We start from the raw sequence: 27759 nt of genomic DNA on the forward strand, positions 1-27759 counted from the left end.
TTAAAACTGGACAATCTGGTGAGATTTTCAATTCACAGACTAATTAGGGAAAGAAAGAAAGTGGCCATAGTGACTGAAAAAGTAAGTAAACCTACACAAACTACAGTAGCTATGATTATTTCATTGGTACAACATTCTTCAGCAACGAAGTACAAAAGCTGCAACGGGAAATGCAGTTTTAATGTTAAGTCTTTCATTTTATTGGCAATCTTTAGAAGTATTTACAAGTGCAGTTAATGAGTTTTCATTAAATAGGGCAGGACATTTATATTGAAAAAATAAATTTTTAGCACTTCCTCCAACATGCTAGAAATACTACCATACTGCAGGCTTCACTTCCAGATGAGCTCAATGCACTCTATGCTTGCTTTGAACGTCAAAATATGGAGGAGCCATCACAAACTCCCACAGCCCCACTGATCCTGTGATTTCAGTCTCTGAGAATGACATGAGAGCGTCCTTCAGGAGGGTGAATTCACATAAACCACAGGTATTTAGTACGCGGTCCAGCTGGGGTAACTGACTGAGTACCAAAGGCCTGTGTTGATCAACTGGCTGGAGTGTCCACTGAAATCTTTAACCACTCGCTTCAGCAGACTGAGGTACCCAACCGGTTCAAGGAGGCTTCAACACCGGTGCTTAAGGAGAACATGGTGACCTGCCTCAATGACTATCGCCCAGTAACACTTACATTCAAAGTGATGAAGTGTTTTGAGATACTGGTGATGAAACATATCAAGTCCTGCCTGAGAAGCAACTTGGATCTGCTCCAGTTTGTCTAGTGACACAACAGGTCCACAGCAGATGCCATCTCATTGGCTCTTCACTCAAACCTGGGACATCTGGACAGTAAAGATGGATGCATCAGGATGCTCTTTATTGAGCACAGCTCAGCTTTCAATACTATCATCCCCCCAAAACTAATCAATAAGCTCCCAGACTCTGGCCTCACTACCTCTTTGTGCAATTGGATCCTCGATTTCCTCACTTGCACACCCCAGTCAACTCGGATTGGCATCAACATCTCCATCAGCACAGGTGTACCACAAGGCTGTGTGCTTAGCTCCCTGCTCTACTCGCTTTACACTTAAAAATGTGTGGCTGAGCATAGCTCCAATGCCTAATTATGTTTATAGACGACATCACTGTTGTAGGCTGAATCAAAGGTGGTGAGAAATCAGCAGAGAGAAGAGAGACCAAGGAGCTGATTATTGACTTCAAGAGAAGGAAACTGGAGGTCCATGAGCCAGTCCTCATTGGAAGATCAGAGGTGGTGAGGGTCAGCAACTTTAAATTCCTTGGTGTTATCATTTCAGAGGACCTATCCTGGGATGAGCATGTATAGCAAGTGCTTTTATGAAGAAAGCATGACAGCACCTCTACTTCCTTAGAAGTTTAAGAATATTTGGCATGACATCTAAAACTCTGACAACCTTCTATAGATCTGTGGTGAAACTATACTGACAAGCTGCAACACAGCCCAGTATAGAAAAGCTAATGCCCTTGAGCAGAAAAATCCTACAAAAAGTCATGGGTACAGACCAGTCCGTCATGGGTAAAGCCTTCCCCCCCATTCCAGCATTGAGACCATCTGCATGGTGCGTTGTTGCAGGAAAGCAGCATCCATCATCAGGGACACCCACTACCCAGCTCTTGTCCTTTTCTCGCTCATGCCATCAGGAAGAAAGTACAAAGGCCTCAGGACTCACACCACCAGGTTCAGGAACAGTTATTACCCCGAATCCATCAGGCTCAAATCAGAGGGGATAATTTCACGTGCTCCTTCACTGAACTGTTCTCACAACCTTTGGACTCACTTTCCAGGAGCTTATCTCACATTCTTGATACCTATTGCCAATCTATTATTAATTTTATTTTTTTTTCTTTCTTTTTCTATCTGTACCTTTTTTGTCTTTTGCACACATTGGATTTCTATTGGATTTGTTGAGCATGTCTGTAAGAAAATTAATCTCGGGGTTGTTTATGGTGACATATATGTACTTTGATAATAAATTTACTTTGTACTTTGAAATTAGTAATGTTTGATAATCTCAGCCTATTAGAATAATGCAACAAATACATTTAAATCCTAACATTCTACATTACCAGATGGTAAGCAAATCCTAATACAGGAAACGTTCAGGAGATGGAACACCTCCAAAGGATAGTTCTCAGAATAATTGCAGCAGCATGTCACTCAGGTCAGCTCAGGAAGATAGATCGGTTGGATGACAGTTAGATTTAATCACCCTCCATTCAAGTTTAACACGTCAGGTAAAAATCTTCCCAAGAGCAATGTTTAAATCATGTTCAATTTATTGCAAGAAAGTGTGAAAAATCAATCTCAGATTTGCCTGCTCAATTCTCATCCTTAATTAAAGTGGACTTGGCAAGACGCAACATTACCGAGTGGTTTTCATGATGTAAAGGAATTCAGAATCAGAATCAGAATCAGGTTTATTATCGCCGGCATGTAACATGAAATTTGTTAACTTAGCAGCAGCAGTACAATGCAATACAAAATATAGAAGAAAAAAAAATAAAATAAAATAATAATACCTAAATTGATTACAGTATATGTATATGGAATAGATTAAAAATTGTGCAAAAAGACAGAAATTATATTAAAAAGGTGAGGTAGCGTCCAAGGGTTCAATGTCCATTTAGGAATTAGGTGGCAGAGGGGAAGAAGTTGATCCTGAATCACTGAGTGTGTGCCCTCAGGCCTCTGTACCTCCTATCCCATGGCAATAGTGAGAAAAGAGCATACCCTGGCTGCTGGAGGTCCTTAATAATGGATGCTGCCGTCTGAGACACCACTCCTTGAAGATGTCCTGGGTCAGCACAGATTTTATTACTAAATCACAAACCTGGAAAAGTTTGTGCTTCTAAAACAAAAATTAGCATGTGGATTCCAGCAAAGCTGAAAAGAATTGGCAGGGCAGTGGGATCAAAAATAGACGATTACAGAAAGTAATCTGAATTACCAGGATGACACAGACCAGGAGAAACACTGGCCTAGATTGAAAACTCAAGAGCCTGCATCTCGTGAAGTGTCAGTTTACACCTTTCACAACTCTCACAACACCGTGGAGGAACTCAGCAGGTCGGGCAGCATCAGTGGAAAAGATCGGTCGACGTTTCAGGCTGGAACCCTTTGTCAGAACTGTAGGGGGAAGGGGCAGAGGCCCTATAAAGAAGGTGGGGAGAGGGTGGAAAGGAGAAGGCTGGTAGGTTTACACCTTTTGTCTTCACTCATTTCATTTGACCTATTGAGCTCTTCCCGCATTTTGTTTATTGTTTTAGACTATGTCCACACTACACTGGATAATTTTGAAAACGAAGCTTTTTCTCTTCGTTTTGACCCTCTGTCCACATTGAAATGGCGTTTTCATCCCCCGAAAACAGATCTTTTCTAAAGAACTCTGCATAGTGTGTAAATTTGAAAATGATTGTTGCACATTGTCGTGTGGACGGGATAAACGGAGATACTTGAAAACGTTGTCATGACAGCATCACACCAACAATGCTTTTTCTGCTTCTGTTTGGTACTGCGCAAGCACTGCCAGACGGCTGTTATAACACGCAGTCAGTGTGAACGGCATGAGAGTTAAATTGTAAAGTGAGATTTTTGACTAGATCCCCTAAATTGATTTGATTGAGTCTATCTTTAAAAATATTAATGTCAGAAATACTGTGCAGGTCTGGCAGCAGAAGATTCCACTCTCTCGCTGATCTTGGGCAGAGGACAGCTTCATGCGTGTGGTGTTTACTTTATTGTCTACTTTAATAGCTTGTTTAGAATTAAACATCTCCACGTTCTCCACTGCTTTGCTGACTTTGTAGTGATTTATAACTCACAGAAACAGCTCGACTTCATTGTCTGTCTAAATGAAGAAGTCCCATCTGCTTTTTCCAGCGGAGGTTTTCTTTGTACTCCTCGAAGACATTGTTGAAAACTTTCTTTCGCTGTTGTTATTGGTACTCTAGTTTTTGACCAATGGAAATAGCACAACGCGGCCGCGGAAACATAAATATTATACCGTTTCCTCTTCGCTTGTTTTCTGTAGATGAGTCTGTGCATGCCCAGTAGAAGATTCGTCCAAATATCCGTTTTAGTGAGGACAGAGATATTTGGAAAAATGCCTAGTGTGGACGCCTGTCGTTTTTACTCGAAACCGGCGTTTTCAAAATTATCCGGTCTAGTGTCGACATAGCCTTAGATTCCAGTAGCTACCATGTCTTTTGTCTTCATATTGGCATTGACTGTGTGTTTATTAATCAATCTATTGCTACATTATTGACAAACAAAATGGTCACATATGAATCAACAGAATACTATCCAATGCCCGCCAAAAAGAACAAAAATCATCATGTTTCCTCCTTTCCAATATTTGCATAAAATTATACACCCGGACCTTTAAATATGCACCTAGAATGTAGGTGGAGATTTGCCAAATCCATCTCTTTGTTTACTTACATACTCAGAATGAATGAAATGCTTGTTACGTATAGCTGAATAAAGAATCCTCAAGCAGTCAATTATTGTATTCACCAAAGCAATTATTTTCGTTTGCGATAGTTGATAGTGAATCAGAAGCCTAATTGACAACCTACCCCAATGTAACTTAAAATGATTGCATCACTAAAACTAGTAAATAATTAACATCGCAAACACGAGGAATTCTGCAGATGCTGGAAATTCAAGCAACACACATCAAAGTTGCTGGTGAACGCAGCAGGCCAGGCACCATCTCTAGGAAGAGGTACAGTCGAAGTTTCGGGCCGAGACCCTTCGTCAGGACTAACTGAAGGAAGAGCTAGTAAGAGATTTGAAAGTGGGAGGGGGAGGGAGAGATCCAAAATGACAGGAGAAGACAGGAGGGGGAGGGATGGAGCCAAGAGCTGGACAGTTGATTGGCAAAAGGGATATGAGAGAATCATAGGACAGGAGGCCCAAGGAGAAGGAAAAGGGGGAGGAGGGGAAACCCAGAGGATGGGCAAGGGGTATAGTGAGAGACAAGCGGAACAAGTGCTACACATGTCCTTACACTTCCTCCCTTACCACCATTCAGGGCCCCAGACAGTCCTTCCAGGTGAGTTGACACTTCACCTGTGAGTCGGCTAGGGTGATATACTGCCTCCGTTGCTCCCAATGTGGCCTTCTATATATTGGCCAGACCCAACACAGACTGGGAGACCGTTTCGCTGAACACCTACGCTCTGTCCGCCAGAGAAAGCAGCATCTCCCAGTGGCCACACATTTTAATTCCACATCCCACTCCCATTCTGATATGTCTATCCATGGCCTCCTCTACTGTAAAGTTGAAGCCACACTCAGGTTGGAGGAACACCACCTTATATTCCGTCTGGGTAGCCTCCAACCTGATGGCATGAACATTGACTTCTCTAATTTCCGCTTATGCCCCACCTCCCCCTCATACCCCATCCGTTATTTATTTATATACACACATTCCTTTTTCTCTCTGTCCTTTTTCACCCTCTGTCCCTCTCACTATTCCCCTTGCCCATCCTCTAGGCTTCCCTCTCCCCCTTTTCTTTCTCCCTAGGCCTCCGGTCCCATGATCCTCTCATATCCCTTTTGCCAATCAACTGTCCAGCTCTTTGCTCCATCCCTCCCCCTCCTGTCTTCTCCTATCATTTTGGACCTCCCCCTCCCCCTCCCACTTTCAAATCTCTTACTAGCTCTTCTTTCAGTTAGTCCTGACGAAGGGTCTCGGCCCGAAACGTCGACTGTACCTCTTCCTAGAGATGCTGCCTGGCTGCTGTGTTCACCAGCAACTTTGATGTGTGTTGCTTGAAATAATTAACATGTTTGAATGTGTTTGAGATGCACTGTCATCACTGTTGCATATTCAAGATCGAATTCAATGCTTTCAAATGCACCGTCAATCCTTTTAATTTATTGCCTACTCAATTTTGTCCATTCATCTGAAGACACAAATTGTCATCAAATATGTTATTAATAGATGCTAATCCCTCTATTTATGAGAAAAGATGTATGGTGTTAGCTAGCACAGGAAGGAGAGGAATGGGCTGTTGGAGGCGGTCAAGATAATGTATCTAGCAGATTGTTAAATGCCATAGCACACATATCGCCCAATGATGGATAGGACAGATACAGTACAATTGGACAAATTGATCTCATCATATTTGGCTAATATTGACCATTTTGATCATTGTGATGCAATGAGGAAGTCAATGATTGACAAAAACCTGCCCTATTTAAATATAAAAGTACTTATACACTGTATTGCTACCAATGTATATTAAAATGTCTATTACTGTTCATGAATAAGATACGTTGATTGTTTTTGAAGAGGGAATACTTAACAGATCTGTGTTTGCAAATGAAATGCAAAGATTAAGGGAAGGGGTGAGGGAGGAAAGAGATCTTTATCACTTTGTCTTTGATTTCCTATGTTTTAAGAGCATAAGATTGGGAAGTTACAAATCTAACTCCTTCATTCTGAAATTAAGAGTAATAGAAAGTAGGAAACAACAGACCATTTTGGTTAACATCAGTCCTCAGGAAAATGTTAGAAACCATTAATAACTTTTTGTTTAAAAAAATCAATATAATCAGGCAATGGCAATATTATTTTGTGAGAAAGAAATCACATTTAAACCATGTATTACAGTTTTTTGAAAAAAAAACATGTATGATGGATAAAGGATAACCAATATCTGCACCAGGTTTTACAGAATGCATTTGATAAGGAGCCGTACCAGAAATTAATGCAGAAATATCTGATGTAGTTTAGCCCAAAAAATGTTAAAAATTCCTTTGTTCCTGAGTTCAATTTAAACTATTCTGCGGCAAGTCAATTTAGCGCAAAACAGTGTCCCTCATTAAGGACCTGCATCACCCAGGAAACATCTGTTCTCATTGCTACCATCAGGAAGGAGGTACGAGAACCTGAAGCCACACACTCAACGATTCAAAAACAGCTTCTTCCCCTCTGCCATCTGATTTCTGAATGGACATCTCATAAACACTATCTCACTACTTTTTTATTCTTGTTTTTCCACTACTTATTTAACTACTTTATATACATTAACATAGACTAATTTGCAGGGGTATTTCTGTTGTTATATTTCACATTGTATTTGCTGCTGCAAAGGCAACAAATTGCACAACATATGTCGGTGATATTAAGCCTGAATCTGAAGAGGCAAATCTTGAAGCACAACTTTAGCATTCATGACAAAGGACTTCAACGCATTGACTTAAGTTAGTCCAAGAAAAATGTATTTGTTTTAAATTAAATTGTTGATTTTTAAATCAAGTTATATATTCTAATCTGTTAGTTCAACTTCCCCATAATTTAGCTTTTTAAATAAACTAACTTTTGACCGGCATTCTGCGTTTAGTTGTGTCATGTTCTTCAACAGTTTGGAGAGATCAGGAGAACTGGAGACAAGTTGTACAATGTGTATGAGCTCCCCCATTGATAGATAGGCTCACTATACCCTCTGGCCCTAAAGCCAAGTCACTGATCAGGATGCTGGAGGGTAACATTTGTTCAGCAAGAGGGAAGAACGAATTAGTTCGATTGTATATGCACCCAAGGTTCTTCTGCACTCCAAGACAAAGAACTAAAGTTGGTCATAAACAGCCAAGATAAAGGATAGTGCTTTTTTTACAATTCTACAGGTGTGATTCAAGACTTACTTGCAGATTGAAGAACCTGCTATAGCGTCTGTAGATGACTTCTGTGGAACCATTTGACCATGTGACTTGAATTATGTAAACCTGAAAGGAAATGAAACAGATCAGAAATTTTGTCAGAGATAGACTGAAATTTACCGATATTATTTCAGCCACCAGCCAAGTCTAGTCTTAACATAATATGTATTATACAACTAATAATGAATACAATTGTATACATAGCTGAGTCATATCTTCAAAGCTATGGTATCTGCTGGGTGTTTAGAGAAAAGAATTGATTGTGGACTCCAGGAAGGGCAAGGCAAAGGCACGCTCACCAGTCCTCATTGAGAGATCAGCTGTGAAAAGTGTGAGCAATTTCAGGTTGCTGGGTGTCAACATCTCTAAGCATCTACCCAGTATATTGATGCAATTACAAAGAAGGCATGATAGCGGCTATATTTCATTAGGAGTTTGAGGAGATTTGGTATGTTACCAAAGACACTCGCAAATTTCTACAGATGTACTGCGGAGAGTATTCTAACTAACTGCATCACCGTCTGGTTTTGTGGGGGGGGGGCACTGCACAGGATCGAAATTAGCTGGAGAAAGTTATCAACAGTCAGCTCCATCATGAGCACTAGCGTCCCCAGCAACCAGGACACCTTCAAGGAGAGATGCCTCAGAAAAGACCCATCATGAAAGACTCCATCGCCCAGGACATGCCCTGTTCTCACTGCTACCAGCGGGGAGGAGGTACAACAAGAGCCTGAAGCACATGCTCAATAATTCAGGAACAGCTTCTTCCCTTCTGCCATCTGATTTCGGAATGGACAGTAAATCCCATGAAAACTACCTCATTACTTTATCTCTTTTTGCATTATTTATTTAATTTAACTTTTTAAATATATATATACTGACTGTAATTTAGCTTTTCATTATGTACTGCAATATACTGCTGCCCTATAACAATAAATTTCACGACATATGTCGGTGATATTAAACCTGACCTAATTCTGATTCTGAAATAATCTGCCCAACTCCCTGCAAACACTAAAACCTGCTCTTTATATCATACCACACCAGAGTGTAAGGAATGGGGCTAAGATTCCTCAGGTAGCATATCGTCCCTGTCAATTTGTCAGTGTATCATCAGCAAGAACCTGAAACAACACTTCCAAAGTGCTCCATCCATATTTGAACGGAGATGTAACATAAAGATTTTTACTCCTCATGTATTTGAAGGATGTAAGTAATAAAGTCAATTCAATTAATTTCAATCAGAAACCTATTGACATCAAGCTTTAAATGTTGGTTGAAGCAACCCAGAGAAGAAGTTCAAGTTGTATACTTTTGAACCTTTGAAGCATTGCCATCCTGTAAAAAATGCAACATCCACCCAGCCCTTATACAATACCCTGACAGGGCACAAATTCAGAGGGAAAATCTCCATATGCTCTGGTACAGCTGGAAACCTAACATATAACAAACGGAGCCTCACCAATCTTCTAGCAAACTAAGTCTGATGGAGCTCCAATACCTGCAGCTGCATCTGGCTCTCTGAACCTTCAGCAATCAATCCAGTTCTGTCTGATTCCATCAAAGCTTAGAGGGGAGGGTGCTGCTTTCCTACATCACAATTTTTAGTCTTCAATGGGATTACAAAGCTTCCAAAGTGCCAAAGGTTTATGGCACTAGAGCAGACAATAAACTAGCTGATGTGTAGATGTACTCTGCCTCTCCTCATCGCCATGCTTTCTCCCAGGTCTTTAGCCACAGTAACTACAGACTGAGTTCAAAACCCATGGAAATAAACTTGAACTGCAGGGACAATATAAATAATGGAAAGAGAGTAACCAATCCTAGGTTTTTATTCCAACTCGCCAAGGTCAGTACCTCCAGGAAAAAAAGGTGCCTGTGTGTGACTATCTTCTGTGTATAATTTTAACAACTGAAGGATTGTCAGTACCAGATTATACTTTATAAGGAATAAATAATGGAGCACATCCTGAAACAATAGTCTAACACTACATAAAATGCATGAATCAATCAGTGACTAAATAGAGTGCATACATGTTGATTCAGTTACTTCTGAACACATAATGACCCCCAAGACAAATAGCCAGGGGAAAACAAATTTCCATTAACCAAGAATAGACAGCCTACCACTCATAACAGCTTGTTGGGTTAAGTAGCAGCCGAGGAAATAATTAAAACTCTTGAACAAATACAGTAAGCAGGTTTGCAGACATGTACTGTATCTCCCAAGTCTGACTACAAACATCCTGCTGCTATACACAGATACTGCTTGTTTGTGGTGGATTTACAAGTACAGCATTCTCTCATTATTTGTATTGGGTGCTCCCAAAACATCCACTGCATGTATGTTGTGAACTACAGACTGCTGGGTACTTTAGCAATACACTTCAGAAGGAAGCATTGTTAATTAAAGCACACTGTTGTATGGCAGAAGTCTGAGGGTTTCATTACGGAGTGAGTCCATCAGCTGACAAAAAGAATTAAAATTTATAGTTAAAACATTAAATGCCATGGCAGATCACCTTGCAATAATCAATATAATTATTCATGAAAATCAATTCTCAGCTTTAAGTACAAATTAAACTCAATACTGTCTAATGGATTTACTGCCTGTGCTAATTTTGCATTTCTCCAAGGAAATAACAAAATAGACTGACCAATAGAGTGCCTCATCCTTAAAATATTCTGACCAATAGAGCATCCACAAGCAGTGAAATCAGAAAACCTGGGACTTCTGAAACCTCTGCCACGTCCACTCAGCTTCCAGTAAAGGAGGTAGTAACTATGCACTGCAATTGTGTAGTCCAGGGATAAAATACGAACCCCTGAATGACTTTGACAATAGCTCCCACTGAGTAACAGAGTATGTGCTGGCCAGTCACCAACCCTCCACTCTGAGCAGATGGCTTCCTTTCTTGGAGGAGGTGGGAGTAGAAACAGGGTCAGGATGTATGTTGTATACATTTCTCTGACATTAAATGTACCTATTGAACCCAAAACATCATCCTGTCTCATACATAGCTCATTTTCAAGGTGCAAAAGCTAGCCTGTTTGTGTAGATATCTTTGGGTGACAGAAGAAACTTGGAGACACAAGAGATGCTGCAGATGCTAGAAACCTAGTGCAACACATATTAAATTTTGGAGGAACTCGGCAGGTCAGGCAGCATCTGTGGGGGAGAAATTGACAGCTGATGTTTCAGGCTCAGACCCTGTGGGCTGTTTACTTCTGTCCACAGATGTTGCTGAGTTCCTCCAGATTTTTGTGCAGGTTGCTGAAGAAAGTTGGAGTCATATTGCAGGCCCCCTTGAAGTTAAATGTTGTATCTCTTACAATTATAGTTGAGCAATGTTAGCACTGGAAACCAAGCAGCTGTTTTAATTTGTGGCACAGGATGTGATGTAGACTTCGGTTCAGTCAAAAGCATTCTTGTCTGAGTCAGAAGGCTACAAGTTCAAATTCTACTCCAGACAAGGGCACAAAGAGCTGAGATTTCAATCATAGGAGTATCATAGGAGTGCTGCACTTGGTGAGAGGAAGACAAACCAAGGTCTACTCTGCTATTTTGACTGAATGCAAATAATCCATGATGGTTGGTTGGAAAAGGTCTTTCCCAGTAGCCTGATTAATTTGCATTTTCATAGATCTGGAACACCCTGCCAGTTTTGGGAAATTCCTCTCCGCATATATTGATTATATTGTTTCTACTTAAAACAACAATGATACTGCGAACAACCTTCATGAACTACAAACACTTGAGACATCCAAAGGTTATAAATGAAGCTATATAAAAGTAAATTCTTTTCAAAGCGGAAAGTTAGGGTAGTGGCCCCAATATACTACAGGCAACCCTCAAGTTACAGGGATTCAGGTTACAGAAATTCACCCTTTGAGATTCACAAATTACTAACAAAATGTTTTGACATACAGAATATGTTTCTCACAGAATTTGCATGTAAAACAGAAAATAAATCAACACAAGTTTAGTTTTGCAATTCTGTTTCTCAGTGCATGCACAGATGACACCTTTCATGTTAAGGAAAGTAATTTTCTACAGATGTAACTCCTTCCTCCCTATAATGCCAGGTGACACCTTTCCTGTCACGGGCAAGGCATCTCAGAATGCACACGGATCATTAAAGGAAGCAAGTGCTCCAAATATGCTCACAAAACTCGTAGATTAATGCTCCGTTTAGCAATGTCTTGAAAGTGTGGTTTGAAACGAATGTCAAGAAAATATGAATCACAATCCAGCAGAGAGTTTTCACACTCTGATGCCTTATACTGGATTGACTAGAATGGCTACAGTTCTAATCAAGCCAGTATATGGACCGACCATATTCATTTTATTTAAGAATCCTTTGACCAGCGGGGAGTCTGTCACCTAATATCTGACTCAGAAGCACATCCAGTCCTGGAATTCAAAAGGATAATCTCCAACACCCAGTTTCATCTTCATTTAGAAAGCCAAATATTCTGGTCTTGAATTTGAAGGCAAGTCATCTGGTTACTGCCAATGTCCACTACAGTCACGGGCTCGCCACAGAGACCCAATGGGGACTTGGTAGTGTGAGTGAGGGTAGATGAAGTGTGGACAGCGAATGCCCAACCAGGGTGCAGGAGTTGGCTGGCCACTTCACCATATGCCAGTGAGTGTACCTTCAATACAGTTTAAGCTTCAGAATAGGTATTTTTGAAAAGACGCTACCAAACATGATAATACTACTGCTGTTTATGAAGCTCCAAATACACACATTGCTCTCATTTGGTCTAATGTCAACTTCCTTTCATCCTAGATTTATTTCACCTTTAAACTCAACATGTAGATTTTAAACTCCATTCTGCAGATATGATATGAGCATTAAATAATTTCATTTCTTGATAAATATCATGACAGCACTGAAAACTCGCCTACACACTTCTCTCTGATTGGACTTTGGCTAATTAAAATAGGCAAAATAATATTGGTTTCTGCAGGTTGCATCCAAAGATGAATATTTATTTGCAGATTTTTTGTGGATAAATTTTGGCATAAATTTACCCAAACTATTTGCTCAAGTTGAACTACTCAACAATTAACTGAAATATATTGAACGTCAAGCAGTATTTGTTCAGCCAATAAGAGTTAAACTCACCAATGAAAACAAAGGCTCATCCTTACAAACACAAAAACTCTTTCACTGTGATAACTGTTAATCCTGCATTTCAAAATTGCTGTCACTGAAGATTAATTTATACAAATACAGAATCTCAGTTCTACAGATATCTGTCATCAGAAAATTTAATCATGTCATTTATTTTCATAAACAGTTCAGTTCTATTGTTTTATCCAATCCTTTATTTCTTCTGTTCTTTCTTTCTTTCTTCTTTCTTCTTGTGCTTAGTTTGACAATGAATTTATCAGTCCTTCTCTCCCCTATCTGGCTATCCTTCACCAATTCATTAGCAAGAAACTGAGTTATTATTCCTGTTCAAATTGCCTGGAAAGCCTATTTCCCTCATGGAACTCATTACTTCCACCAGGTTACATTTCTAATGCCGCTTTAATGCCCACACACAAATAGACTAATCAGTAGCAGCCTTGGTCTTACTGAATGGAAGAAGAGGCTTGAGGAGCAAAATGGACTCCCAATACCCCTATCTATTGACAATCAAATTAAAGAGGCTAGGCAAGAGGAGGTTAGTTCACAACAGGGGGATGGGAACCAGTGCAGAGACACAGAGGGGTGTAAAGTGAGGGTAGAAGTAAAAAGTACTAAGGAGAAAAGTAAAAGTGGCAGGCCGACAAATCCAGGGCAAGCATCAAAAAGGGGCCACTTTTCAACATAATTGTATAAGGGCTAAGAGAGTTGTAAAAGAGCGCCTGAAGGCTTTGTGTGTCAATGCAAGGAGCATTTGTAACAAGGTGGATGAATTGAAAGTGCAGATTGTTATTAATGATTATGATATAGTTGGGATCACAGAGACATGGCTCCAGGGTGACCAAGGATGGGAGCTCAACGTTCAGGGATATTCAATATTCAGGAGGGATAGACATGAAAGAAAAGGAGGTGGGGTGGCGTTGCTGGTTAAAGATGAGATTAACGCAATAGAAAGGAAAGACATAAGCTGGGAAGATGTGGAATCGATATGGGTAGAGCTGCGTAACACTAAGAGGCAGAAAACGCTGGTGGGAGTTGTGTACAGGCCACCTAACAGTAGTAGTGAGGTCGGAGATGGTATTAAACAGGAAATTAGAAATGCGTGCAATAAAGGAACAGCAGTTATAATGGGTGACTTCAATCTACATGTAGATTGGCTGAACCAAATTGGTAAAGGTGCTGAGGAAGAGGATTTCTTCATGTGGGATGGTTTTTTGAACTAACATGTCGAGGAACTAACTAGACAGCAGGCTATTCTAGACTGGGTTTTGAGCAATGAAGAAGGGTTAATTAGCAATCTTGTCGTGAGAGGCCCCTTGGGGAAGAGTGACCATAATATGGTGGAATTCTTCATTAGGATGGAGAGTGACATAGTTAATTCAGAAACAAAGGTTCTGAACTTAAAGAGGGGTAACTTTGAAGGTATGAGAAGTGAATTAGCTAAGATAGACTGGCAAATGACACTTAAAGGATTGACAGTGGATATGCAATGGCAAGCATTTAAGGATTGCATGGATGAACTACAACAATTGTTCATCCCAGTTTGGCAAAAGAATAAATCAAGGAAGGTACTGCACCCATGGCTGACAAGAGAAATTAGGGATAGTATCAATTCCAAAGAAGAAGCATACAAATTAGCCAGAAAAAGTGGCTCACCTGAGGACTGGGAGAAATTCAGAGTTCAGCAGAGGAGGGCAAAGGGCTTAATTAGGAAGGGGAAAAAGATTATGAGAGAAAACTGGCAGGGAACATAAAAACTGACTGTAAAAGCTTTTATAGATACGTAAAACGGAAAAGACTGGTAAAGACAAGTGTAGGTCCTCTACAGACAGAAACAGGTGAATTGATTATGGGGAGCAAGGACATGGCAGACCAATTGAATCAACATACATCAAAGTTGCCGGTGAACGCAGCAGGCCAAGCAGCATCTATAGGAAGAGGCGCAGTCGACGTTTCAGGCCGAGACCCTTCGTTAGTTCTGACGAAGGGTCTCGGCCTGAAACGTCGACTGCGCCTCTTCCTATAGATGCTGCTTGGCCTGCTGCGTTCACCAGCAACTTTGATGTATGTTGCTTGAATTTCCAGCATCTGCAGAATTCCTGTTGTTTGAGACCAATTGAATAATTACTTTGGTTCTGTCTTCACTAAGGAGGACATAAATAATCTTCCAGAAATAGTAGGGGACAGAGGGTCCAGTGAGATGGAGGAACTGAGTGAAATACATGTTAGTAGGGAAGTGGTGTTGGGTAAATTGAAGGACTAAAGGCAGATAAATCCCCAGGGCCAGATGGTCTGCATCCCAGAGTTCTTAAGGAAGTAGCCCAAGAAATAGTGGATGCATTGGTGATAATTTTTCTAAACTCGTTAGATTCTGGACTAGTTCCTGAGGATTAGAGCGTGGCTAATGTAACCCCACTTTTTAAAAAAGGAGGGAGAGAGAAACCAGGGAATTATAGACCGGTTAGCCTAACGTCGGTGGTGGGGAAACTGCTGGAGTCAGTTATCAAAGATGTGATAACAGCACATTTGGAAAGCGGTGAAATCATCGGACAAAGTCAGCATGGATTTGTGAAAGGAAAATCATGTCTGACGAATCTCATAGAATTTTTTGAGGATGTAACTAGTAGAGTGGATAGGGGAGAACCAGTGGATGTGGTATATTTGAATTTTCAAAAGGCTTTTGACAAGGTCCCACACAGGAGATTAGCGTGCAAACTTAAAGCACACGGTATTGGGGGTAAGGTATTGATGTGGATAGAGAATTTGTTAGCAGACAGAAAGCAAAGAGTGGGAATAAACGGGACCTTTTCAGAATGGCAGGCAGTGACTAGTGGGGTACCGCAAGGCTCAGTGCTGGGACCCCAGTTGTTTACAATATACATTAATGACTTGGATGAGGGAATTAAATGCAGCATCTCCAAGTTTGCGGATGACACGAAGCTTGGTGGCAGTGTTAGCTGTGAGGAGGATGCTAAGAGGATGCAGGGTGACTTGGATAGGTTGGGTGAGTGGGCAAATTCATGGCAGATGCAATTTAATGTGGATAAATGTGAAGTTATCCACTTTGGTGGCAAAAATAGGAAAACAGATTATTATCTGAATGGTGGCCGATTAGGAAAAGGGGAGGTGCAACGAGACCTGGGTGTCATTATACACCAGTCATTGAAAGTGGGCATGCAGGTACAGCAGGCGGTGAAAAAGGCGAATGGTATGCTGGCATTTATAGCGAGAGGATTCAAGTACAGGAGCAGGGAGGTACTACTGCAGTTGTACAAGGCCTTGGTGAGACCACACCTGGAGTATTGTGTGCAGTTTTGGTCCCCTAATCTGAGGAAAGACATCCTTGCCATAGAGGGAGTACAAAGAAGGTCCACCAGATTGATTCCTGGGATGGCAGGACTTTCATATGAAGAAAGACTGGATGAACTGGGCTTGTACTCGTTGGAATTTAGAAGATTGAGGGGGGATCTGATTGAAATGTATAAAATCCTAAAGGGATTGGACAGGCTAGATGCAGGAAGATTGTTCCCGATGTTGGGGAAGTCCAGAACGAGGGGTCACAGTTTAAGGATAAAGGGGAAGCCTTTTAGGACCGAGATTAGGAAAAACTTCTTCACACAGAGAGTGGTGAATCTGTGGAATTCTCTGCCACAGGAAACAGTTGAGGCCAGTTCATTGGCTATATTTAAGAGGGAGTTAGATATGGCCCTTGTGGCTACGGGGATCAGGGGGTATGGAGGGAAGGCTGGTGCACGGTTCTGAGTTGGATGATCAGCCATGATCATAATAAATGGCGGTGCAGGCTCGAAGGGCCGAATGGCCTAGTCCTGCACCTATTTTCTATGTTTCTATGTTTCTATTATTATAGGTCCTGAAATAATTTCAGGAAGGTTCAAGATTTTTTTAAATTAATGCATCTATAAATAATGCCACCAGAAATAATCGGTATGTGTAGGAATTGGGAGAAGTTGATCATTGTTAGTCACAAATCACATTAATTAAATTTAGTGAGTGGTTTGCTGCAGGGATCAGGGCTGAGTTCCGTATAGTTTGATATATAGTAGGTATTAACGATCTGGATGAGGATAAAAGTGGTGTGGTTCATAAATCTGCAGATGAGACCTACTGACCCCACTGGTGGTATAGCAGACAGTGGAGAAGGTTACCTGAGTATCTTCATCAAATGTATAGATTGACAGATGGAACCAAACTCAGACAAATGATGTTTTTTGGGAAGTTGAACCAGACAAAGCCTACACAGTGAATGGTCAGGCTCTGGGAGTGTTGTAGAACTGTTCCCCGAAAGTGGCACCACAGCTCGACAGAGTGGTGAAGGTGTATGACATGCTGTACGTGTTCATTCAATGATGAACGGAGTGTAAGAGTTGGGACTGCATTTGTAGCATTCTGTGCAGGTCTGGTTATATAGAACAAAGTGGTTAAGCTGGAGATGGTGCAGAAAAGATCCACAAGGATATTGTAGGGTCAGGGAGAGACTGAAGAATAGGACTGTTTTCCCTGGAGTAAAGAAAGCTGAGGAATGACATGAGCAGCACAGATAAGGTAGATGGTCAGTTGTTCTCCCCAAACTAGGGTAGTCAAAAACTAGTGGGAATAAATTGAAGGTGAGAGGGGCAGATTAAAGGGCCTTCAAGGGGCATGTTTTCACACAAAGAGTGCTGGTTATTTGGCTGCAGTTCTGAAAGGAAGTGATACAGACAAGTATAGTTACAAACTATAAATAAAACATTTGGACCGACATCTGGATAGGAACCGTTTGGACTCTATAGTCCAAGCAAATGTAATTAGCTCAGGTAGGCAAACTTTTTGCATGGACGAATTGGACAATCGACTCACTTCTATGCTGTACGACTTTATAATCTGCTGTTCACATCCTAATTTTAGGTCATTACAGCATCTTCTGCACCTGCGCCTTTCCTGGTGCTCCCAGAATATTTCAGCAATAGAGGTGGACAGGAGAGTCCAGGCTCTACCACCATTACCCTTCCTACAGCATGTAAGCAGGAAATGAAGCACAAGAATAAGGAGATCTGATACAAAGCCAGGACTTGCTGCATCTTCCTTTATTCTCTGAAGCAATTTTGACCCAATAGATGGAGTCATGTAAAAAGACTCACTTTAACTCCACATTTAATGCAGAAGATCAACGTGACATCTAAATGTAGCTCTAAATGTACTCTTGTCTTAAAGGGTATTGATATCAATACACTGCCATCAATACTCTTGAAGACAATATTCAAACTTTCAAGACAACATTCCAGAGGAGGTGATCCCAGGAATGGAAGGTTTAATGAATGAGAATTTGATTGCTCTGGGCCTGTATTCAATGGAGTTCAGAAGAATGGTGGGGGGGGGGGAGAAATCTCATTAATTCTACTAAATACCAAAAAGCAAGGGACTGAGCAAACATGGAGACATATGTCCATTAGAAGGATCTAGGATCCAAAGGCACAACCTCAAAATAAAAGAACAGAGATGAGGAAGAATTTCTTCAGCCAGAGAGGTGGTGAATCTATGAAATTCATTGCCATAGGGGGCAGTGGAGGCCACATCATAGAGGGTATTTAAGGCAGTAATTGATATGCTTTTGGTTGGTATAAGATTAAGGGTTACAGGGAGAAGACAGAAGAATGGAGTTGAAAATCAATCAGCAATGATTGAATGGCCTACTTCGGCTGCTTATCTTATGGTCTAAACTATAGAGCAAAAGTATGTATCGGTATTGAACAATGTCCTTCAATAGCCAGTTATAAATGCAGCAGTAGAGAAAACCTTACTTCTCTTTCTCCCTCTCCTTCTCTCACACATACAAAATCTGATCATAAGGCCACTTTTATTGTACCTTCCTATTTACCAACCTTAATGAACCCTATTATAAACATTTCATAAGCCTCCAATTGCATAGATTCTGAGTCAATGCTTTCAGCATGATGTCCTCATCAACAATATAAAAAAGCAGCTTGACTACTCCAATTTAACTAAGACTTCAAGCTGCTTTTTAACTATTAGCTTCAAACCCTAAATTACATTCCTCATTTTAACTTGCCCCAAAAAATAAAATGAACTTCATTCAAAATACAAATATTGTTTCTCAGCTCCTCACAGCATAGGTGATTAACTGTGGTATAATTCACATACCCACTATATATAAAGCTTATGTTCCATAACACATACATGCATGACTTCAAATCATTAGTGATTATTGAAAGCTAACTGCAAAACATTTGTATGTTTCTGAATATTTATACAAATCCATCCAAAGGTAAAAGGGCAAAATGCAATTGCTACGAAGTATTAGAGGAGCCAGTCCCAAACGAGGGCAAGATCAGAGAAACGATTGTGCCCTTTAGAAGTTGCAGGCTTCCCACTCCTCACTGCACGCTCCTTTGTGAAAAGTTAGGAGCACCAAGTTTCTGGGATTGCACATAATGGGCGATCACACCTGCTCCCTCAACACAGGAGTGTCTCCACCTTCTGAGGAGATTGAGGTTCCCCCTTCCCCCATTTTAACCATTTTTTATAGAGCACCATCAAGGGTGTCCCGACGAGCTGCATCAACGTCTGGTACGGGAAATTGCAAGGCATCTGACCGCAAGTCACAACAGAGGATTGCAAGGGCTGACGAGAGGATCATTGGGTCGCTCTTCTATCCATTAGACTAGAGATATTGATCAGCACTGTATCCGCAGGACTCTTAGCATCGTCAACAATCCCTGCCGTCAGGTAGGAGGTACCAGAGCATTAGGACAAGAACTGTTACGATGGAAAACAGCTTCTTCCCCCAGGCGTTAAGACTACTGAACTCCCTGACACCACCCAGATCTCACCGTGTATGAAGCGCCAGTAGCGTTATACTGTTTACTTTTAACTTGTATCGTATATGCGTCGTATTATTTGATAATTTAGTTGTGGTAATATTAATTTATATGTTGTGTACGAGAGTTATATGTACTGTGTGCAACCTAGTCCGTAGGAACGTTGTCTTGTTTGACGGCTGAATGACAAGAGTTGAATTTGAGCCCTATTCACATACAGAGACTTTCACCTGATAGCTCATTGAATGCATGCACTCGTCATGATACAGAAGGAACAGAGCCCAGTCTGTCCCGAGTTCATCAATATGACCGAACAGGCACAAAACTGCTCTCTGCTATTTGGCAATCCCTGTTGTCAAGGTCTGCAATTGAGAATAGAATTTGCCGATCCTCTAATTGAATAATTCAGTAGCTAGACTTCTAATAATGAACTGAAGAATTATCTAAAAGTACTGACTCCTGCGGAACAGATATCCGGAATAAATTGCCGCCATCAACAAAAAACGACTTGAAGAGAAAGTCGTGGATGACCAATGACAATAACCTCATGTAAAAAGGCGAGGTGATCGCCACATAACCTGAATTTCATATCACATCAGGAGTAAATCTGCACGCCCTTCGATGCTCCATAAAAAGGAGTTTTTAAGATGAAAACCGATTTCCATTTGTTCTAAACTCTACAAGTTAAATTTCCGAAGCTGCAGTTGACTAGTGGTTTCGGCATTAACTCTGCACTCGGGGCCGAAGAATCACTGAAACCAAACTGCTCCCGGTATTTCGGAGTGGTATTAACCAGCCGAGCCCTCCCTACATCAAAATCTAACCCGAGGCTTGTGTTCTAAGGAAATCCAATCTACCTCTGCATACGTAAATTCATCGATCTAACTTGACAATACATTCAATGGGAATTGTGGTTGTTACGAAAAACTGCCAAGTGGCACACTTCCTCTTTCTGCAACGTTACTCTGCGCTGAAAAGGTTTCCATGCCTGAAAAGTGTTTTCTTTGTAACTACAAGCCTCTCCGTTTTCACCCACAGGTATTTCCCCCACCCCCCCTCGAATTTATGAAACCAACATTATGTGGTTTAAAAGAAGCATTCCCCGAGAGATTTCTGTGCACGTACACTGGGCAAATCGTGAAGTTTATTCTCCTTGCAGCTGGCGTGATCAGTAAATTCGGTATAATAATTGCAAAATCCAATGAACAAAGTTAAACTGGTCTGGTCTAACGGATACAACTCATAGGGCAGCATTTTGATACTTTAATCTAACATGTTAAATCGTAAATTATCAACCAAATTACCAGATTTGTCCCAAAACTTTAAAAGCAATGTCCTCCCCACTCCCAAGAAAATTCACAGTGTTAGTTGGTTATTCTAGATAATTGCAAACACAGCAGCCTCACATACATAATGTTTATTCGGGATCCGTCTTTTCTGCACGTCTTGCACCTTCACGTCTACAATGGTTGGCCGAGGCATGATGCGAGCCGCTGCGATCCGACCTGAACTCTTGCAGTGAAATCCCAGAGTCGCAGCCGGCTGCGATCGCTGCTGCCCTTCGGCGATTCCTCATCCGCCGCGCTCACTTGCTAACCCCGATCCTCTCACACACTCACGTCCCCGCTGCCATCAGCTTCACTGTTTTGTTTCCACAAAGACCGACTATAAGCTTTCCCAGAGAACTCCAGCGGGAGCGAGCCCGCAGCAGAACCCGCCCACAAACCCAGCCCCTGTCACATTTAAAGGACCCTTGCACCGGTTGGGCCGTCTCTACAGCTTGTTAAATGTACTTAATTCTCCAATTAAGTACTTTTCTGAAAAAAGATAATAACTGCTTATAAAAACAACTCATAAATTCTATCAAAATAATTAATTGAATGCCTTTTTCATGAAAGATTCTGAAAGAGCCAAGAATTTGAAACATTGATTATTCATTCTCTCCATAAATTCTGCCAACCGGCTAACTATCTCCAGCATTTTGTGTTTGTTGATCTAGAAACCGCTGACTTTGCTTCTCTATCCGCGGATGTTGCCTGGCCTTCTTTATGTTTCCAGCATGTTAGATTTGCAGCATTTTGCTTTTGTAGATTGTATCTGGAATAAACAACAGGTTGCTTCCATTTCTGGAATTTTAATCACCTGATTTTCCACCTGCAATCACCCTTATGGTCAAATATCCTGATTTTCCTTTCCAATATTTTCATAAATCATAATTGAAATCTTTGAAGGTAAATGAAAGAATTGTCAAGTCTCGGGAGGCACTGAAGACTTGTGTTCTGGAACCAGGTCTGCATTCGATAAACTGTTCCAGTGTAGATCCAACGCTGAAAAAAAGAATAATTAAGATCTCAAGACATAGGAACAGAATTAGACTATTTGGGCCATTGAGTCCGCTGTGCCATTCTATCATGGTTGATTTATTATCCCCCTGAACCCCATTCTCCTGCCTTATTCCACTTACTTTTGTCACCACTACTAGTCAAGATCTTTTCAAACTCTACTTTAAATATACTCAGCCTCCATAACCATCCATAGCAATGAATTCTACAGATTCACTACTCTTTGGCTAAAGAAATTCGTCCTCATTTCTGTTCTAAAAGGCCTTCCTTCTGTTCTGCGGCTGTGCCCTCTGGTCCTAGACTCCCCCAGTTAGAGGGAAACATCCACGCAGTCTGGCCTTTCAATATTCACTAGGTTTCAGTGAGATTCCCCCACCTTCATTCTTCTAAGTTTCAGCGAGGACAGGCCTAGAGCCATCAAACACCCCTCAAACATTTGCCTTTCACTCCTGGGTTCATTCTCGAGAACCTTCTCTGGATCTTCTCCGATGCCAGCACATCCTTTCTTGCCCAAAGCTGCTCACCATATTCAAACGGCAGTCTGACCAATGCCTTATAAAGCCTCAGAGTTCCAGCTTTGCTTTTATATTCCAGTCCTCCCAAAATGAGCGCTAACATTGCATTTGCCTTCCTTACTCCTGACTCAATCTGCAAGTTAACCTTTAGGGAATCCTGCACTAGGACTCCCAAGTCTCTTTGCACCTCTGATTTCCGAATTTGCTCCCTGTTTAGAAAATATTCTACACCTTTATTCCATCTACCAAAGGGCATGACCATACTCGAAAACACAAAATACTCTGCAGGTGCTGGTGTCAAAAGCAACATGCTGGAGAAACTCAGCAGGTCGGGCAGCATCCGTGGAAAAGTTCGGTCGACGTTTCGGGCCGGAACCCTTCATCAGGACTGTAGGGGGAAGGGGCAATGGCCCTATAAAGAAGGTGGGGGGAAGGTGGGAAGGAGAAGGCTGGTAGGTTCCAGGTGAAAAACCAGTAAGGGGAAAGATAAAGGGGTGGGGGAGGGGAAAGCACAATGGGTAGTAGAAGGGGGCCGAACCATGAGGGAAGTGATAGGCAGCTGGGGGAGGGGGCAGAGTGACAAAGGGATAGGGGAAGGGAGGGGGAGAGAATTACCGGAAGTTGGAGAATTCTACATTCATACCAAGGAGCTGGAAACTACCTAGACGGTACCTGAGTTTAACCTCATCATGGCAGTAGAGGAGGCCATGTATGGACATATCAGAATGGGAGTGGGAAGCAGAGTTGAAGTGGGTGGCTACTGGGAGATCCTGTCTGTTTTGGCAGATGGAACGGAGGTGCTCAACGAAGCGGTCCCCCAATCTGCATCGGGTTTCACCGATGTAGAGGAGGCCGCACTGGGAGCACCGGAAGCAATAGATGACACCAACGGACTCACAAGTGAAGTGTTGCCTCACTTGGAAGGACTGTTTGGGGCCCTGAATGGTGGCAAGAGAGGAGATGTAGGGACAGGTGTAGTACTTGCGCTTACAGGGATAAGTGCCAGGTGGGAGATCCATGGGCAAGGGACATATGGACCAGGGAGTCGTGGAGGGACCGATCCCTGCAGAAAGCAGAGGGGGTGGAGAGGGAAAGTTGTGCTTAGTGGTGGGGTCCTGTTGAAGGTGGCGGAAGTTGCGGAGGATAATGTGCTGGATCCGGAGGCTGGTGGGGTGGTAGGTGAGGACAAGGGGAACTCTGTCCCTGTTGTGGTGGCGGGAGGATGGGGTGAGAGCCGAAGTGCGGGAAATGGAGGAGATGCGGGTGAGGGCATCATTGATGACAGCAGAAGGGAAACCACGATCCTTAAAGAAAGAGGACATTTGAGATGTCCTGGAACGGAAAACCTCATCCTCGGAGCGGATGCGGTGGAGACGGAGGAACTGGGAATAGAGAATGGCATTTTTGCATGTGGCGGGGTAAGTGTTGCTATGACCATACTCTTCCCTACACAGTATTTCATCTGCCACTTCTTTGCCCATTCTCATAATCAGTCCAAGTCTTTGTGCTTCCCCAACACTACCTCCACATGATTAAAATAGATGTAAGTTTGGTCATCCAGCACTGAGTGCCCATTCTACCATTCACTTGATCTTGGCCAATGTTTTAAGTCAGTACCACTTTTCTGCATGTTGCCCTCAATTCTTGTTAAATCTAAAATCTATTGGTCTCTGTATGAAATCGGACTCGGGCATTCAATTTCCAGAGCCTCCTCGTGTATAACATTTCAAAGACTCTGTAGTAATGTCTCCTCTGTGCTGACGTGCTGTCTTTGATTTTGAGACGTGATCCTAGCATGTGAAAACATTTACCCTGTTAAAGCCTCTGAGAATATTGTGCTCTTTACTGAGTTTGCCTTTCATTTTGCTGTACTTGGAATACAGATATAGTCTTATTAATCTCTTTATACAACAGAACTGCCATCCCAGGAATCAAATGGGTGAATTTTCATTGCATCCACTCTACATCCAAAATTACTAGTTAGTGGGGTGGAGATACGTCTCTACCAAAGGAGGTGTAAGGTGCTGATTCCCTCCACTAGCCTGCAGGTCACACCTGGGCAAGGTGTAGCACCTGCTTAACCTGCTTACCCCCTCCCCGAACAGGGTCACGTGAAGCCATGGCATCAGGTGGTGGACGGTCGTACGAGCAGCTGGTGCATATCACAAGTCCTGGTTATGTGACCACTGACGCCAGGCAGACAATCTCCGGTGTAATGATAATGGTTGGGGTCACCCGTCTTGCAAAAACACTGTCCAGAAGGCAAAGGCAAACCACTTCTGTGGAACAATTTGCCAAAAGTAATCGTGGTCATGGAAAGACCAAGATCGGCTAGATTGTACACTTGTACTCAGTTCCTCTTCCAATGCAGTTCATGGCTGATCTTTTACCTCAGCACCACTTTCCTGCTCCAACCTAATATATTCTGGCAACTAACAACAATTGCCCAGTGTATCCTTTCACCAGAAGCAAGAAACATCGATGCCAGCCATTTTCTACCTAATCAATGTACTGTCAGCCAAAAGCTGAATGATGAAAGGCAACAGTACTACAACCAGCAGTTACCTGCTCAAAAGTGCCACGGTTCACCCAAACTTAAACAATGAAACTGAATTCTAGAAATCAGCTGAGATAGCCTGGTCATGACACCAATGCAGCATTTGACTGAGTGTGGCCTCAAGGAGTCCTGTTAAAATTGAAGTCAGTGGGGAGAAAACGTAACAATGGCTGGAGTCATTCTTCGCATAGCAGTTGTGATGTCTACAAGAATTAGTGTTGATATATCAAAGACTTGAATGGGGAAACTAAAATGTAACATTTCCAAGGTTTCAGATGGCACAAAATGAGTGATCGATGAGTAGATGTGAGCTCTGTGGAAGATGTAATGAAGCTCCAGTGTGGTTTAGACAGGGTGGGGTGGGGGGTAAATGCATGAAAGATACTGTATGAGTTCTAAACACAGAAAGACAAAATGCTATCTGAATGGTGATAGGAAAAGTTGGCAGGGGGGTGGGGAGAGGTAGTTGCAGCAAGACCTGGCTGTCCTTGTATATAATTCACCTCTGTATAGGTGTAGCAAACAGGTGTAAACCAAACAGTATGTTGGCTTTATTGCAAGAGGAATTGAACCTAGGAGCAAGGATGTGTGCGCCAAGGGGTTTTGGTGAGACCAGTTCTTGGTTTTGTATGTGGTTTTGAACTCCTTTTCTGAAGTAGGATGTTCTACTATGAAGCCTGTGCAATGAATGTTTACAAGATTAATTTTTGTCAATGTACAAAGAGAGATTGGACAAATATTTAGAAGAATAAGAAGAGACATTCTAAATGCAGGGCGAATGTTTCCAATGTTTACAGAGTTCAAAACTAGGCAGCCAGGATGTGAGAGGCCCTCTTGGGATTGACCACGGATGCTGTGCCCTAGCTGCCTATGTTAAGTCAATACGCAAGCCAGGGCAGTATGATATGGAAGGCGCTGTTGTCCATGCAGCAGACTCCCCCACTCCCTGCAGCTGATAAATCTAAAGGAACGGCAGAGTCAGTCTGTGTTGATCTCAAAGTAGGGCTGCCTTAGGGATTCTAGCTCTGGATTTTTCCTTGGGGTTTACTCTTGAAGAGTGGGCATAGCTGCAAGGCAGTGGAGGTTTGAGATCCGAGTTTTCCTTCCCCTAGATAAGCTGCCAACCATAGCTAATGACTGGTTTTAAGGTGCTAGTAATCTGCCTTTGCCCTTTATCCTGTCAGTAGAAATGGTTTTGCCTGGCCTAGTAACAAGACCACACATGAAGGCCAGGAGATAAACTTGTTTGTCAGAGGTTATTTGAGACGCATGCTATTGGGAACATTTAATAGGCAGTGGGAGCTTATCCCTGGCTATGACAACTATAAGGAACCACCCCAGAATGTGGAATGTGCCATTTAGAACTGAGATCAGCAGAAATTTCTTCACCTAAAGGGTAATGACCCTGTGGAAATCTCTGCAGCAGAGGTCAGTGGAAGCTTATTCAAGAATTTGGTTGATATATTTCTGAAAAACAAAGGGATTAAGGGAAGAGGTGAAACAAAGTACTAAAGTAGGTGATCAACCATGTTCATACTGAATGCTGGTGAACTTTATTTCCTACTTTCCATAATTTTCAGGGTTTAATCATTCCAGCCTCTTGAGATCAGGATCGCATTTGAAGGCAGATTATTTGGATGAATACAATTACCTTTTATGATGATTGCACCTTATATGCACAGACAATTGAGTTAAAGTAGAAATACAAATGAGATGAATTCTGCGTTACCCAGGACTTGACTGGCAAGGGTCTTGACTAAAGGCACAAAAAAAAGGCTTCTTGCCAAAATCATACAATTGAGTCATAAAAGGGAGACAATGATGTTTTGCTTATTTGCTCTACCAGATTTTTAAATATATTTTAGGATGATAACTAATGGGAAACGCATGCAACCCTCACTGTGTGCTCCAGCTTCCTCCTGAAGAAATGGGTGTTAGTTGCATAATCAGCCAATGTAAATTGTCACTGGTATGTAGCCGGGTGGTACGTTCTGGGTAGATTTGATTAAAATATGGTGAGAGTAAAACAGGATTAGCGTAGTATTTTTGTAAATAGGTGCCTGGTGGTTGACACAGATGCAGGCAGCCAAAGGGCCTGTCTCCACAAAGCACAGTATGACTCAATGACACATAAGCAAAACCATATTTACTGACGACATTGATTTTCTAAAGCACTGTGTTTTGGCAAGAATTCAGAATCAAACATAAAGCAACATGTTTTGTGAAAACGTCAGTTTTTTTCTTTATGTGAAGTTGGTGATATCGACCATCTTTTCTCCAGCAAACCACCAAAAGACTTACTTTCCATAATACTATTCTCTAACCTGTCTAGAAACTTGGACAACTTAAAAAGTAGTGGGAGATTGAAAGGTGTTTGTGTTTCAGGGGACTTAGGCATCCTTGGAGATTTCTGACCATAAGTTAATAAGCAGGTACTGTGAACAAAAAGGGAAAGCATTCAGTACATTGGTATTTGTTGCTAGAAGATTTTGATACACGAGTAAAGATAACTTACTCGAATAAATCTTGAGATAGTGAAATTTTTGTTCCAGGAGAGATTAAGTACCCTGGGCCTACACTCTCTCAAATTCAAAGGAATGAGACGTGGTCTTCAATTGAAGTGCAAATTCCTTTCAGGGCTAAATGGGGTTGATAAT

At 41.8% G+C, this 27759-nt stretch overlaps 1 protein-coding gene across 2 annotated transcripts in view; it reads right to left on the reverse strand.

Annotated features, from left to right (window-relative positions):
• Positions 1-21371, reverse strand: part of sh3pxd2b (SH3 and PX domains 2B) — a 300375-nt gene extending 279004 nt beyond the window's left edge. For both annotated transcript variants that reach the window (XM_063053511.1, XM_063053510.1), the window contains exons 1-2: positions 21099-21371; positions 7697-7777 (exon numbers count right to left, since the gene is read on the reverse strand). In XM_063053511.1, coding sequence (XP_062909581.1) covers positions 7697-7777; positions 21099-21170 — 153 coding nt within the window. In that variant the 5' untranslated portion in view covers positions 21171-21371. The remainder of the gene's footprint in view (positions 1-7696; positions 7778-21098) is intronic.
• Positions 21372-27759: the final 6388 nt, after the last annotated feature.

Source organism: Mobula hypostoma, chromosome 7 (genome assembly GCF_963921235.1).
Source record: "Mobula hypostoma chromosome 7, sMobHyp1.1, whole genome shotgun sequence".
In the NCBI taxonomy this organism is placed as follows: Eukaryota; Metazoa; Chordata; class Chondrichthyes; order Myliobatiformes; family Myliobatidae; genus Mobula; species Mobula hypostoma.